Genomic DNA, 15,941 nt, shown 5'->3' with positions numbered 1-15,941 from the left:
CTACTTCAGTACCATAATTAGGCATTGTCAAACCATATTCAGTAACCTCGGTGAAGCTAAAATAGAACAATCTGATTCAAACTGCACGGCAGTTAAACATCTAGTGTTCAAAGGTAGTAACAGTCAAGGAAATGTAAAGGAGGAGTATAGAGAGAAATATATCAATTTAGTTGAAGGTGAATAAATAACTTTGCAACAACAATTTGGGAAAGTAAGCGCCAAAATTAAGCACTTGAGCATACCCATGAATTTAATAATTATCACTCTGTGAGGTAGAGTCTCATAAATTATGAATCACAGTAGAGACCAAACCTTTTACAATCAAGTATTCACTAGGTACTAATCTCCACCAAGAGCAGAACAAAAGTAGAACAAAAGCAAATTTTGGAAGGCCAGTATATAGGTATATAGCTTATGGAATTCACCATCCCAAAATGGACAGTACATTGAAGTAACACAAATCACATTAGTATTCCTCGCTCTATATCTACTTCTTTTCACTATCTGTCCAGTTTCCTTTACTTTTTCCCCAATTTCAAGTGTTCAGTGTTTAGCACTCCCTTTCAGTCCTTTAAGTTCATTCCCTTTACACTTTTGTTTTGGCCTTTTTAATATATTGTAGAAGGTTCAGACTTAAGTTGCATCCAGGACAAAACCTGTTTTCCATTCATGATGATATAAAAACAGTCCTCAGACAATCAGCGTTTAGTTATCAGTGTTACCAGGGTTACATTTCAGCTGATTGTACTACTATGTATCAATACAAAATATTTTTAAATAACCAAAGGGAACTCAAACAATGATAGCAGCTTATTTTAGAAATGTGGGCATTGATCAACAGCTGGCATGACCAGGAGATCTGACACAGAGTAGATTTTATTTGGTGGAAGAGAAAGCTCTGGATACCAAATGTGAGAATTAATTAGATATTACTATATCTCATGACCTCTCTAAACTGGCAGATTCATCAACAACAGAATGAAATTGCATGTACACAGCCCTGATCAATCCTAAGCAAAGCAGATGCTCTGGCAAGCAAGATAAGTGGACCTAGGGGCCAATAACCATTAGTGAATTCAGCACCAAATGGAAACTAAACAAGCATCTCACTCACCTTAATGACATTAAGGACATCACAAGCAAATAGTCACTGCCAGTGAATAAAATGGGTCCAATTTTTGTTGCTGCTGAAACACTCTTCTAGGGAATTCAGCGAAAACCCTCTAACCGGGCTTCTAAGCACTTGATTATCAGGTGCCCGTATTATTAATAAAAAAAATAACCCTTCTGCAGGCAATTGAGGAGAAACATACTTCTGGTCTTCCAAGAATGAAAAGTACAAGAAACTTGAAATAATATAAACCAGAAACTCAATTAAGAACTTGGGCCTAGATGCGAATGTGTGGCTTTATATGTGTCTCTCACCTGATTTGCTATTGGAACAAAACAGGGATGTAGGCACACCTCGTCTTATTGCGCTTCATTTTCTTGCACCTCGCAGATATTGCATTTTCGAGCAAGTCTATCAGCGCCATTTTTCCAATAGCATGTGCTGACTTCGTGTCTTTGGGTCACATTTTGATAATTCTCGCAATATTTCAAACTTTCTCATTATTATTACAGTACATTTTTAGACATAATGCTATTGCACACTTAATAGACTACAGAATAGTGTAAACATAACCTTTAAATGCACTGGGAAACAAAAAACATTCATGTGACTCGCTTTATTGTGATATTCGCTTTATTGAGGTGGTGGGGAACTAAACCCGCAATATCTCAGAGGTATGCTCGTATACAAAGTTAAGGAATACATGGCAAACAGTCTACCAATTTTCAATTGTTTTACAATTTTTAGCAGTCGCAAAGTGTAAGATCAGGCAACAGAACCCCACCACCAGCGCAAAAGGAAAGTACTTGCTCTCATCTTCAGAACTCAATCTGCCCTGTTCACCAGCAGATAATTGCTTTTAGCTTGAAACTGTGTGAGACTCATTTTAAGATGATCAATATTTTATTTTTATGCTCTGGCTGGGTTTTAATGAATAACTTATGGTGTTTTATGGTTTTATTTTGTAAGCCGCCCTGGACATGTGGCATAGAAATGTTCTAAATAAAGTGAAAAAGCGCATGGTAAGGAATGTCGGGAGCAGATGGCATATGCGTGGTGATGGCAGCAGGGCTGCCAGCCATGCCAGGCACCATTCCCAAAGGCCCCTCAGTAGCCTTATTCTCCCAGCACTGCCAAACTAGTACACAAAAAGGGGCGGGGATAAACTGCACAAAAAGGGTGCTGCTTGCCTCACATAAGTTGCCAGCTTCACTTGTTGGCTGCATAAAACAGATTTAACTCTGCAAGAAGTCAATTTGCAAAAGTGACTCAGATCAAGACTCGCTTCCAGATTTTGAACATTACAAATACTATATACATTACAACTGTTTGACTGTACCATCTGCGTATGTCACACAATTGATGCACAAATCTCTACTAAAAGTTCCAAAAGAATAGTTACTTTAGCATATCAGTGCTGCTGCTGTCTCTAACGTACAGCCAAATGGATTTGAACATCTTCCACGTACTCTCCCACATACAAAACAAAATTATATATAAAACAAATACTATGAAAGGCACCAATATGCTTTTAAGTATCCTGTATGAAAATGCCTCTTCCCCCACAACAATAAAGACAAATGGAAAGGGCTGACCTTTTACTGATGACTTGAGATGGCGTTGCTATTTCTGTCATTTCCGAACAGGCTACCTTATCATTATGCTCTTTGTAAGTTAATGGCAGACCCTCATCTTCAAAGCCTGACTGGACTGTTAGTTTTGCTGAAAAATTTTCATTGCTTCTTGAAACATCACCCAGGGTAGTTTGTTCTTCAAAATTCAGTCTCTTGCCTGCATTAACCAAGAGTCACTACTTTGTTAAAATATTCTTATAAGGCAAAAACACAGCAAGACGTCTTTGAAGTGTCACAAGAATTTTGTATCATATTTTTCTTAGTTTTTTAATAACTGTCCATGCTAACCATCATCAACTAAGAAAAAGGCATATATATATCAAATGAATCAATGCAGATTAGCTCTCTTTGTAGCAAAGATCATTCCGATAAAACAGGGGTCCCTGACGTGTTCCCCATGGGCACCATGGCATCTACCAAGTGTTTTTAGGAAGTAGATGAGGCCAGGTAGGACTTCTGCCCAGCAAGGCTTCTGAATGACTACTGGAGATTTGACTGGCCTGCAGAGTTTTTTTTAAATGCTGCTTGGGCAGCAGCTGCCACCACAGCACAAGGATCTACACTGTGTTACTGAAGTTAAGCTGTGGCAATCATTTTGTGGTTGGCTCCGTCTCCTGCAGCAGCCATTTGGGGCAGACCATTATGATGCTGCACCCACCATGCTGTGTCAGAATTCCAAATGTGCCGGTGGGCTCAAAAAGGTTGAGGACCCCTGCAATAAAACATGGCCTTCCCCCAGCCCTGAATTTTTAAAGATTAAGTACATATTAAGGCCTTGAATCTTTATGCCTGCATAAAAACTCTGCTCTCTAACCTCTGCACAAGAACATTTTCTATCCTGCAGCATTAGTAATGATGAGTTTAGCCTAGATCATGGCCACGTAAAACAAATTGTATTCTGTGAGATTATTGTGAAATGACTCATATCAAGACCACATGATTTTGAACACTACAAATGCTGTATTTGAGATCCAGTGTGGTGTAGTGGTTAAGAGCGGTAGAACTCTAATATGGAGAACCAGGTTTGATCCCCCACTCCGACACATGAAGCCTGAAGGGTGACCTTGGGCTGGTCACAGTTCTCTCAGAACTCTCTCAGCCCCACCTACCTCACAAGGTGCCTGTTGTGGGGGGGGGGAAGGGGGTTGTAAGCCGCTTTGAGAGGGATATAAAACCCAACTCTTCTTCTTTTATTTGTTATTTTAAAAGTTTAATCAAACAGTTTGAAGAAACTATCTGCAAATGCAATCAAACTGATGCAAAAATCTATATTAGCATTCCAAAAGAAGAAGATTTGGTTTTTATATGCCGACTTTCTCTACCACTTAAGGGAGACTCCAACCGGCTTACAATCACCTTCCCTTCCCCTCCCCACAACAGACACCCTGTGAAGTAGGTGAAGCTGAGAGAATGTGACTTGCTCAAGGTCACCCAGCTGGCTTTGTGTGGAGGAGTGGGGAAACAAATCTAGTTCACCAAATTAGTCTCCGCCGCTCAGGTGGAGGAGTGGGGAATCAAACCCAGTTCTCCAGATCAGACTCCACCGCTCCAAACCACCGCTCTTAACCACTACACCACGCTGGTAAATAAGTAAAAGTTATTTTGGTCTATCAGTGCTGCTTCACACAGCCCTCTCCCATGAGGCTGTGTGAGGAAGGTACCAGCATGGTGGTGTTCCAACTGCTCACCAAATCCCAGAACATGGGGAGACGGGACACCAACGGCCACCTGAGGGGCAACTGGAGGGGCAATTTTTCCATTAAATTATCCATTGTGACAAGGGTGTGTGTGAGAGAGAGATCAGAACACCTGCCCAAGACGGAAGATTCTTAGTTGCATCCCAGGGGCTTGTGGGAGGTCAGAACTTTCAGCCTAGAGGATAGCTGAACTATCTGTAAAGTTCAATGAAATGAATTTGCAGTTGCAACAAAATGAAGACAATCTTATTAAGGCCAAATCTGTCCTCTATGTATATTTCAAAGTTAACTCTATTCAAACGCAATATAGGCCGTTGCGAGCAATATCAATCTCCAAACTTCCTTAGTGGGTCATGCTTTTTATAAGGTAGGGCACTGGGGATGAGTTTATGGAACTAAGGGGGAGGTGGCCCAAAAGTCTGGGAACCACTGAGATAGATCAACCTCACAGTCAAAACAAATTCTTTAACGGATCATGTTGGTAAAAAGAATGAAATGGAAGCGAACTTACTCTCAACTGAATTGAACATTTTATCATTGAGAAGATTTCCATGAGAGGCAGTTCTAAACAAACGTGTATGGGCATTTCTGACCTTTCTAATCTCCTCTGAATCCACTGGCGGCTTAGGGGGAGAAATGTGATACTCTTCATTGCTCGTGAAAGATAACGGCATCTTTGGCTTCTGTTGCAATAAAAACAACAAAATACAACATATGAACTGGCTTAAGGTTATTACACCTGTTAATGCAAGTGGACTAACACCACAGGAAGTATCTTGTGCACAGTCATGGTTCCTACCACAAGCTATTTACTGAGAAACCTTTCACACAGCAAATCTTCCAAAACTTTGGAGCCACCACTGGAAAAACCATATTTTAAGTCCTAGCTGGTGATACCTGCCTGATAGATACCTGCAACAGGGCCCTTGAGATCTTAGGGCACATGTGGGCTCACATGGGGAAATACATTTCCTGAGATATGCTGGGCCCATGCCACTGTAGTAAAAGTCTACAAAATGTAATCACAAATTTCCAAAAAACCAATATTTCTAGAGAATGCAACTTGTAATTAGGCGACAAATAGTATGTTAAAAAATCAAAATATTGATGTACACAACATTAACCCCAACAGGCAGAGCAGAGCTGCGATTCCACAAAATTAGAGACACAAGCATAGAAAGAGATAGTGGAAGAAAAATTAACTTTACTGAGAATTTCAGTTTTAGACTTCCGGTAGAGTGCTGGCCCGAGCCCATGTCCCTCGGGGATCTCCCCGAGGGAATCCAAGAAATGATCAAATTGGGGTGCAATAAGGCACTCCGCCCCAGTCCTAAATAGCGGACTGGGATGCAGGACCACCCCTGCAAGCCGTGAAGAGCGGTTTTGACTCTCATATTCTCTGAGAGAGTTTTTAAGCCTCTCGGAGGTGTGGATGCTATCCCGCCAGCTACCAAGGGGATTTCCATCGCCATGAACGTCTCTTTGGCTCCAAGCTTCGACCTCCTCTATCAACACTTAAATAATAATATTTTTGGAATGAAACCTCATCTTCCGAAGTCTGAGTAAGTTACAAGAACTCTCTTGTTTTTACCTTGAATCTGAAGTCCTAAAGGACCGGGAAAATCATCTATGCAATCCGCGTTTCTCCACCCAAAATATAAGTGACTTTGTAATTTAAAAAGATACTAGAAAATCGGCAGGAGCCTTATCTACTTGATCTGTACTTAGACATAACAAACGGACTTTTGAAAGACACTATAATTACCAATCAGACCCTGAGATGTCGAAAGGGGTGGGAGTAAACAAGAAAAATACCTTTGGATCTTTCCAGCTTGAGAAGGTCCTCCAGCCACGTCTGCACTGGAACGATCTAACTCGGAGCACCGGAAGACAGCAAGGAAACATACTTGCTGCTTTTCAAAGTATCCAATACCTAAGACCCAGCACCACCGAGATCGGAGAGACAGACTAATTCGAAGGACCGGAAGTGAGTCTCTTTTGTGCAACTGCAAAATAAATCCTACTACCCAAGATCATAGAGAGGAGACGACGAAAGGTCCGTGAATCAACAACATCCTGTCTACTTCCTACTCCACTGCCGAGCTAGAGCGTCACTAAAACTTGATGGTTTGTTGAAACTTTAAGTCTCATTTTTATTACATCGGGAAAAACTTAAACTGATTAAAGTTGGTGGATATACAAAGCAAACAGAATTGGGCCCTGCCTCTTCACTCAAAAGACAAACATTAAGGATATAAGTTTCAACTTTGTTTAAAGATTGGACTTTTAAGAATCACTTCTTTTGTAACATCAAAATTTTTTGGAACCTTTTTTAGAATAAATATGGATGAGATGGAAAAAAAATACAGGGAATGCTAGCTAAACAACAGGATCAGATAAGTAAACAGCAAGAAGAAATGTCACACCAATTGACTCAATTAACTGGCATCCTAACCAATTTTACTCAATCTATTAATCAAAAACTGGACATTCTGACAATTGACATGAAAAATATAAAATCACAAGTGACTACAATGAAAACGGATATGGGACAAATGGATTTACTAATAAAAAAAGACAGATGAAGAACAGAAAGAAATAAAGAAAAAACTGGATATTCAAGATCAACAAATTAAAGCTATGCACTCCCATGAAGAGACTATTAAAGACCAACTTGCTATGATGGAGATGAAAGTAAGAGAATCTAACATTCACCTTCGCAATTTGCCAGAAGAACTAGGTGACACCAGAGAATCAATTATAAAATCATTGGCTGACTTAACTTATATAAGTGAACAAGATTTGAACTAAGCAATAAATAGAATATACAGAATCCCTTTACCATCTAGACTGGAAAAATCGAAGACTAGAGATGTCAAGATCTCCTTCTATGATAATAGGATGAAAGACATCATTATGCAAATGTTTTATGACAATCCTTTGTCAGTGAAGGGAAATCCATTGATAATACTCAAAGATATCCCTCAACATTTGATGATGAAGAGAAACATGTATAAAGAGTTCACTGTGATACTGAAGAGGAATGGAATAAGATTCTCCTGGATATTTCCACAGGGACTTACTTTTACCTACAAAGGGGTCAGAACTACCATCATTTCACTGAAAGATACTGAAATTGTTTTGAAATGTTGAGCAAGATTTAGTCAGCCCTGTGCTAGAACAGAAACAAGAAGAAGAAGAAGGGAAAGAAGCTCCATCTTCGAAACCTGGACAAAAAGGAACAGATGTAAGAAAACTCTAGAAGTGGTGGAAAAACTAAAATTCATGGCAAGAACAAATCCAAAAGACATCGTACAACCTATGGGTGAAAGAGAGACCCAGAGAGCTTACTATGGAATTAAATAACAACCAGCAAATTTTAGTTATTATTGATCTAATCCTTTCACTTTAATGATAATTTTTGAAAATAACTCTTCTACTATTATTTTAAGCTAAAAGATAATATGTAATTGTTATATTTACTATAGTGGTAGAAAACAGAACTGAAATTACAGTTTGAAATATCCTAGTAGGATTAGAATTTTTAATACAAAAGAGTGTACAAATTTATAGCAAGACGGAAGAAGATGAAGGAGAAGTCTTTTTATTATATCATATATTATTAACGATGAAAGAACTTTACGACAATATTGTTAAAATTCTTCTTATGGTACCTATTTATTCCTTACAGTACAATATTTTAAAAAATAAAAATCTTAAACTAAAGTTTCCAGACCTTGCGAATGCAAGTATCTGCTTAAAAGGAGCAAAGAATTTCAGAAACTTTCACAAAGATCCTAAATTATAATACTATATATAGTTTACCTTTGGAATAACCTTTACATTGTTTACTGGAACATTGTTTTAAGATTGTGTGTTTTTGTTTGTAATCTGTTGATATTACTGTTAATACAATTTTTGCCACTTAAAATAATATAATTAAAAACAGTTTTTTAAAAACACTCAGAAGCTAGAAATGTGTGCGTTCCTGTCCCCCCCCCCCCCCCCAAAAAAGAAGATTTTGGGTGTTGAGTGAGGCCTGTGTTCCAGTTTGCCTCATTTGTACAGGCAACGTAAGTTTGGCTTTAATTTAAGAATGTTGATGTCCTGGGTGCAAAATTTTGACTTTTTTAGTGCAGAGGACACACATCTATACTAATAGGTAATACGTACATGATCCAGTGGGCTAAGGCGAGTACAAGACACAGGCCTTGGTTCAGCTGATTCAAAGCTGGAAGCATGGAGACTGAAATAAAAACAGATTATGCAAAGGCAGCTATTTCGCCATAAAAAGGGTATATTCTGTGTATATGCTAACACAGTGAAAGTGCTACTTTGCCAAAGTGCTCTATGTGTTCCCAAAGTGCTTTCTTGGAATTCTAGACAAAATAGTAAAATTGAGGTTGAAGAAGAAGAAAAAAACAAGAGGCTGGCTATAAGTCATGGTACCCGCTTATTATGAGAGCCAGCATGGTGTAGTGGTTATGGTGTTGGGCTAGGATCTGGGAATCCCATTTTCAAGTCCCCACCTGCACCATGGAAACTTGCTGGGTGACCCTGGGCGAGTCACACACTCTCAGCTTCGGCCCTGGCTAGTATTTGGATGGGAGCCCTCCAAGGAATACCAGGGTCACAATGCAGAGACAGGCAATGGCAAACCACCTCCGAACGTCTCTTGCCTTGAAAACCCTATGGGGTTGCAATAAGTCTGCTGCGACTTGACAGCAAAAAGAAAACACCTGCTTATTATATGAAATAAGAATTAACACCACCGTGCTTTGGAATACTTCTGTGCCTGCTACTGAATTGCAGTTTGTGAAGCAGTAGTGCTTCTTCTGTAGAAGTAATTCCTTTGGGAATCAGGAAATCAACAGAAGCAGGAGATGAGGCAAATCTGTCTGGTTCCTACACAGAATAGCTTTGGACTGAAAATTAACTGTGTATTTTTAAAAGAAGTCAGAAAGACCTTTAAACTATTTCTACCTAATCTATTAGTAGCTCCACATATCTGGCAGGAAGGAATTATCTCCTATGAGAACAGCTGGACTATTTCAAACCTGCCTTTTGTATTTCTATGACACTACTTAATCAGCAGTGGTGAGACACACCCAGAGTGAATTCCATTCCCTGATGAGGCAGAATGTATGACTACATCTCCTCCCAAGCTACCATACCTAAAAGAAGAAGGAGGCCTATTTTCAGGTGTCCTTGAAGAGGTGGATCCAAAAAGCTTCCTTTGTTCCTCTCTTGGTGTAAATGGTCTTCTAGTTCTTAATGTTTTTAATGCATTTCGGGCTTCATTTATAATCTCAGCACTGGTCTTCTGAACAGCTAATGAGGGCTTGTAAAAAGCTTCTGAATTTTCCATATTTTTGTTTTTTGACGACATCTTCTTGTAGTAAGCACTTGACACCCTGCATAGAAGAAACAGAAAACAACCAGGGGCTTATTTGCAATGTGAATTTTTCACAATTCAGGACACACACTGATGCCCATCCAATCCCCACGGTTTGCACTGCAGTTGTCATCAGCCCACATTGCCTGACCATCTGTCCATCTGAATACAGCAAGTCAGTCTGATCCACATTCCAGCAAAATGGTTATTTTGCAGAATTGCATTGTAAGTCTGATCCACATTCCAGCAAAATGGTTATTTTGCAGAATTGCATTGTACCTAATATTGCTATATTTGCCACTTTCTTCTGCAATCAAGCAACACCCAAGAAATACACGTTATTCTTAAAATCAGAGGACAGTCTGGAATGACTTCTAATTGGACAGAGCCGGCACCTGACATGGGCCCACCTATCAGACATGACTACTGCCTTCCAGCTTACAAGGTGACCATTATGTAACAAATCATTTGCAGGCTTCCGGGTCGGGCGACCCCCCCGTCACAAGCGCGGAGCTCCCGCGCTCCTGCCGTTCGCTGCCGACGGGCTAAAAATAGCCCTGGGAAGAGCCGGCAAGCGGCACCCCTCGGGGCAAGAGGGGATGCAGTCCTGGGTGCCGGTGGTGGTCTTGCCATGGGAGCGATAACCGCCGAGAAATCGGCGGCGGTCGCTCTGGCGGATTTCACCGAAGAGCCGGCGCCATCTTAAAGAAGACGGCAGGAGAGAGCGAGGTGGGACCCGATTTTGTTTTTCTTTGAAATATAAATAAAGATTCTCTGTTTGGACTTTAAAATCACTAATTTGGGGTGTGTGGCAATTTTTCTTTTGTGAAGGACAATTTTTGAACCATCTATAATTCAGTTACGCTCTGGTTTTGTGATTTTTGGCTTTTTGCCAGTTGAGTGACGCACTCAAAAAGTTTTCTCTTTAAAGCCAAGAGTACTCAGAAATAAAAAAGAGGACAATTAAGTGATATGGCATAGAATTTTTTCCTACTGTTCACAGTGATTGTTCTCTCCACATGTTTTACCTGAATGAAATGATATAAAAGAAATTTTTTGCCCCCCCCTATTTTCCCTTGGATTACAACTTTCTAACGTCAGTCTTTTTGGCTCACCAATGGGTGAGAAAGAGAAACACACCAAGGACATTTTAAAGGATACAAAGTTGGTGGTACAGCCTCCTATCAGACGCTCCTCTGTGACCCAAATAACTCAAACAACCAAACAGATAACTTCTCCAATAGCAACAACATCTATTGCTGCTAAGATGCCTTTAAAAACCAAACCAGAAACTAAACCTGAAGTGACTCTGGCTTCTGTTTTTGAACTCTTAACATTCTGTCAGGATGTGACAGAAATGAAACAGGAGCTATCTCAGAATACAGCTACTATAGCTCAGAATTCAGCTGCAATAGCTTCCTTGCAGGACACTATTTCATCTTTGGCTGTCAGGCAAGACAGGGTAGAAACCAAGTTAAAAAAAAATTCACAAGAAACCAAAGAAACTAAGAAGAAGGTGGATACCCTGGAGATGTCAATAACATCTGTAGCTGACAGACAAGAGACCCAAAATGATCAGATGGCAATGATGGAACTCAAGATAAAAGAATCTTCCCTACGTATTCGTGGATTGCGAGAGAAAATTGAGGATCGGGACTTGCGAAGATATCTGATGGTTCTCTTGGCAGATTTTTTGCAAGAATCTGAAGAGGTCATTGCAGGGATGATTGTGACAGCCTACAGAATAAATTCAGCATATGCAACCAGGAATAAAGTACCGAGGGACTGCCTGGTTCAACTTTTTTCTAGAAGCCACAGAGACTTAATACTTAATACTCATTACAAAACACCATTGAAAGTTGGAGATGAGTCACTGAGGCTGATGAAAGAAATACCTGCAAGATTGCTGAGGAAGAGGAAGGATTTTATGGAGATTGCCCAGCGTTTAAGACTCAGTGGAATTCAATACAGATGGGAATACCCGCAGGGGGTCTCTTTTATCTTTAAGGCGAAAAGGTTTAAGTTCACGGAAGTGGATAAGGCAGACCAGTTTTTAAGAAGATATGATGCAGAACTGGTTAAGCTTCTCAAGCCAGCTAAACAAGCTCCAACTAGAGAGTCTACAGAAGAGGAAAAGGCATCTGAAGCTTCTGGTGGTGGAGATTTGCCAGTAGTTTCATCAGAGGACTCTCCAAATGAGGAACCTGAAGACTGAAGATTGAATGGATATGGGGGGCAGAGGGGGGTTGCAGCAACAGGAGTTAAAAATGTACTTATTGTGGATTTAATGGAATTTAATTAAAAATTTGATATGTTACAGGTCATATCTTGGAATGTTAATGGAATGAACTCTCCCAACAAAAGGAGGAAAATTTTTCATCATTTAAGAAAATTTAATGCTAACATTATCTGCTTACAGGAAACGCATATACTCCCTAAGGATGTTTTCAGGTTGGAACATGCTAGGTTGGGTACTTTATTTACGGCTTGTAATAGTAGTAAAAAGACTAATGGAATAGCTATGTATATACCTGTTTCATTACAACTAAAAGTTATTTTTCAAGATATAGAGGGAAGAGTTTTGCTGTTGGAGGTAACAATTGGTTACCAAAAGGTATTGCTTGTGGGAATATATGCACCTAACACAAATCAAAAGGTATTTTATGAGAACTTAGCATTATTATTAGCTGAATATGCTACAGAAAAAATGATATGGATGGGGGACTTTAATGGAGTTAAGGTACCTAAGGTTGATAGATCTGGGAAAAAGAAAAAAGCTAGCAATGAAGGAAAGTTACCAGGGATTTTTGATGTTCTTACAGATCAGTGGGATATGTTTGATGTCTGGAGGTTGACACATGGTAACATGAAGCAATATACTTTTTTTTCACAGAGACATCTCACGTGTTCCAGGATAGACATGATATGGATGTCAGAGGGTCTGGTACAGAATTTAGAAAATTGTGAGATTTTACCTAGGGTGTTGTCAGACCACAACGCGGTATCAGCTAAAATTGAAATGGGAAATAGAGGTTATAAACCCTGGAGAATTAATGATTTTTTATTAAATAATAAAAAAATTGTAGACAAATTGAAAATTGAAATATTAAATTACTTTAAAGAAAATATGGATAAAGGTACCAGTGAAGACATAGTTTGGGACGCTGGCAAAGCAGTAATTAGGGGATTTTTAATTCAACAAAATACAAGATATTATAGGGATAGGGAGACTAAGAAAAAATGCATATTAGATGAAATAAAGCAGGCGGAGAGATATTTAAATAGACTGCAAGACAAAGGGGCTAAATTAGAACAACAAAATAAGATTAGAAATTGTCAACATCGATATGAATTTTTACTTGCTGAAGAAATTGAACGAAAAGTTATGTATACTAAACAAAGATTTTTTTGAACATGCTAATAAACCAGGTAAAATGTTAGCTTGGCAAATTAAACAGAAAGATAAAAAATTACCAATAACTCAAATAAGAAGGGAGGGCAAGATAACAAGAGCTAAGGAGAAGATAGTAGATACATTTGTGAAATTTTATACAGATTTATATTAAAAAAAGTCAGTTTCAGAGGTAGAAATGGAAGTTTATCTTGCTAAATGGGATTGGCGAAAAATAACGCAAGAAAACAAAGAATTTTTAGATTCTCCAATAACCATGGACGAATTGGAGCAGGCTATAAAAAAAAGTAAGCTGAATAAATCTCCTGGACCAGATGGTTTTACAGCATATTATTATAAAACATTTAGAGAGCAATTAATCCCCTATCTTTTGGAAGTTATGAATTTAGGGATGACAAAAGGTATTATCCCTCAGACCTGGAAACAGGCAAATATAGCCTTAATACCAAAGGTGAATTCGGATACATTGGAAGTTAAAAACTACAGACCGATTTCATTGCTAAATATTGATTACAAACTATTTGTAGCAATTTTAGCTACTAGATTAAAAGGAGTACTGAACCAATTAATACATGATGATCAAGCTGGATTTCTACCAGGAAGACTGATTAGTCAAAATGTTAGGGTGGTAATTGATCTTTTAGAATATGCGGAACAAGACACAACACCAATAGCTTTTATATTTTTGGATGCCGAAAAAGCTTTTGATAATGTTAATTGGCAGTTTATGATTAAGGTATTAGAATATATGGGTTTTGGTGATAGTTTTAAAACTGCCATAAAAAGTATATATACATATCAAACAGCTAATTTGATTGTGAATGGGTCTTTATCACCAAAGATTGAAATTCAAAGGGGAACGAGACAGGGTTGTCCTCTTTCCCCTTTACTTTTTATTTTAGTATTAGAGGTATTACTGGATAATCTTAGAAAATTTAATGATGTAGTAGGGGTAAGAATAGGGAGAAATCATTACAAACTTAAAGCTTATGCGGATGATTTAGTATGTTTTTTGATTGATCCGATTGAACAGTTTGACAGATGGAATAAAATATTGGAGGTTTATGGAAAGATTTCAGGTTTTAAAATTAATAAGGCAAAAACAAAAATTTTGGTTAAAAATATGACTCTTTCACAGCAACAAACATTGATCAAAAAGTCGGGACTCAATATTGAACATAAAGTTAAATATTTAGGTATATGGTTATCGAATAATAACCTTAATTTATTTCAGGACAACTATGTGAAACAATGGCAACAAATAAAAAAAGATCTGATAAGTTGGGAAAAGGTCCCTTTATCACTTTGGGGAAGAATATCAGTAATTAAAATGATGTTACTGCCTAAGATGCTTTTTCTGTTTCAAAATTTACCAATAGTGACAGGGGTACAGATATTTGAGGAATGGAAAAAAGATATTTTGAGATTCCTTTGGGGTAAAGAGAGACATAGGATTGCATATAATAATTTAATAGAATTAAGGGAGACGGGAGGACTGGGATTACCAGATTTAAAAATGTATTACCAAGCGGCATGTTTCACCTGGATTAAAGATTGGATTCTCTTGGAGAATCCTAAATTATTAGAATTAGAAGGATATAAACTACGATTCGGGTGGCATGCTTATTTATGGTATGAGAAACAGAAAGTGAATAAGGAATTTAATTTTAATATTATCAGGAAAAACTTATTACAAGTATGGAATAAATATAAAGATGCTTTAGAAAGTAAAACTCCCGGTTGGATAAACCCTATAGAAGCTTTTATGCGAAGAGGTGCACATCTAAATTTGGACTGTGATATCTATAGAGAATTGATAGAATATAGAGATGGGACATGGATATTGAAAACGCGTGAAGAACTTCAACTAAAAGACTGGTTTATGTATTATAAACTAAATGATGTTTTTATTAAAGATAATAGATTGGGATTTAATCATACTAAATCTAACTTTGAGATAGTATTATTGAAAGGTAATAAAGGATTGATTGGTAGGATTTATAAAATACTTATAGAATTGAACTTAGAACAAGAAAGGATCAAACCAGTCATGTTGAAATGGATGAGAGATTTAGGATATAATATTGATTTGGAAATTTGGGAAAAGCTTTGGAAAAATGAATTTAGGTTTACTATTTCGAATGAAATAAGAGAAAATTTATATAAAATGTTTTATAGATGGTATATAACCCCGGTTTTATTAAGTAAAATGAAAAAAGATGACAAAGCGTTATGTTGGAAATGTGGTACTGATATAGGTACGTTTATGCATAGTTGGTGGTTTTGTAAAAAAATTAGGAGATTTTGGCAATTAGTTACGAATGAAACTAATAATCTTATTAAAGTAAAAATTAAGCGAGATCCCGCTTTTTGCTTATTGGGCATTCCAAACAGAGAATTGGATAAAGCTGATAGAGTCATATGTCAATATAGTTTTGCAGCAGCTAGGATTATAATTGCAAAAAAGTGGAAGCAAACGATTAAACCTTCAATTAGAGAATGGAGAGAAAAATTATGGTTGTATATGCGGATGGCCAAAATTACAGTATCCTTACATGGTAAAGATAGGGAGGAATTTAAAATTATGTGGTCAAAGGCCGCTGCATACTGGGATAAATCGGCAAAAACGGATTTTAAAAATATAGTTAACGAATTATAGTATAAGGTGATTTTAATTAATGTATAACAATGT

The 15,941-nt window shown here is 37.9% G+C and overlaps 1 protein-coding gene across 1 annotated transcript in view; it reads right to left on the bottom strand.

The window, feature by feature from the left end:
• ARMC2 (armadillo repeat containing 2) overlaps positions 1 to 15,941 on the bottom strand; it is a 67,181-nt gene that overhangs the window by 37,562 nt on the left and 13,678 nt on the right. Inside the window, exons 4-7 of the mRNA XM_056856201.1 lie at positions 9,617 to 9,856; positions 8,616 to 8,688; positions 4,954 to 5,125; positions 2,707 to 2,902 (exon numbers count right to left, since the gene is read on the bottom strand). Of these exons, the coding sequence (XP_056712179.1) occupies positions 2,707 to 2,902; positions 4,954 to 5,125; positions 8,616 to 8,688; positions 9,617 to 9,856 (681 nt within the window). The remainder of the gene's footprint in view (positions 1 to 2,706; positions 2,903 to 4,953; positions 5,126 to 8,615; positions 8,689 to 9,616; positions 9,857 to 15,941) is intronic.

This window comes from Euleptes europaea, chromosome 10, assembly GCF_029931775.1.
Source record: "Euleptes europaea isolate rEulEur1 chromosome 10, rEulEur1.hap1, whole genome shotgun sequence".
In the NCBI taxonomy this organism is placed as follows: Eukaryota; Metazoa; Chordata; class Lepidosauria; order Squamata; family Sphaerodactylidae; genus Euleptes; species Euleptes europaea.
This window is presented reverse-complemented; position numbering and strand designations above follow the sequence as displayed.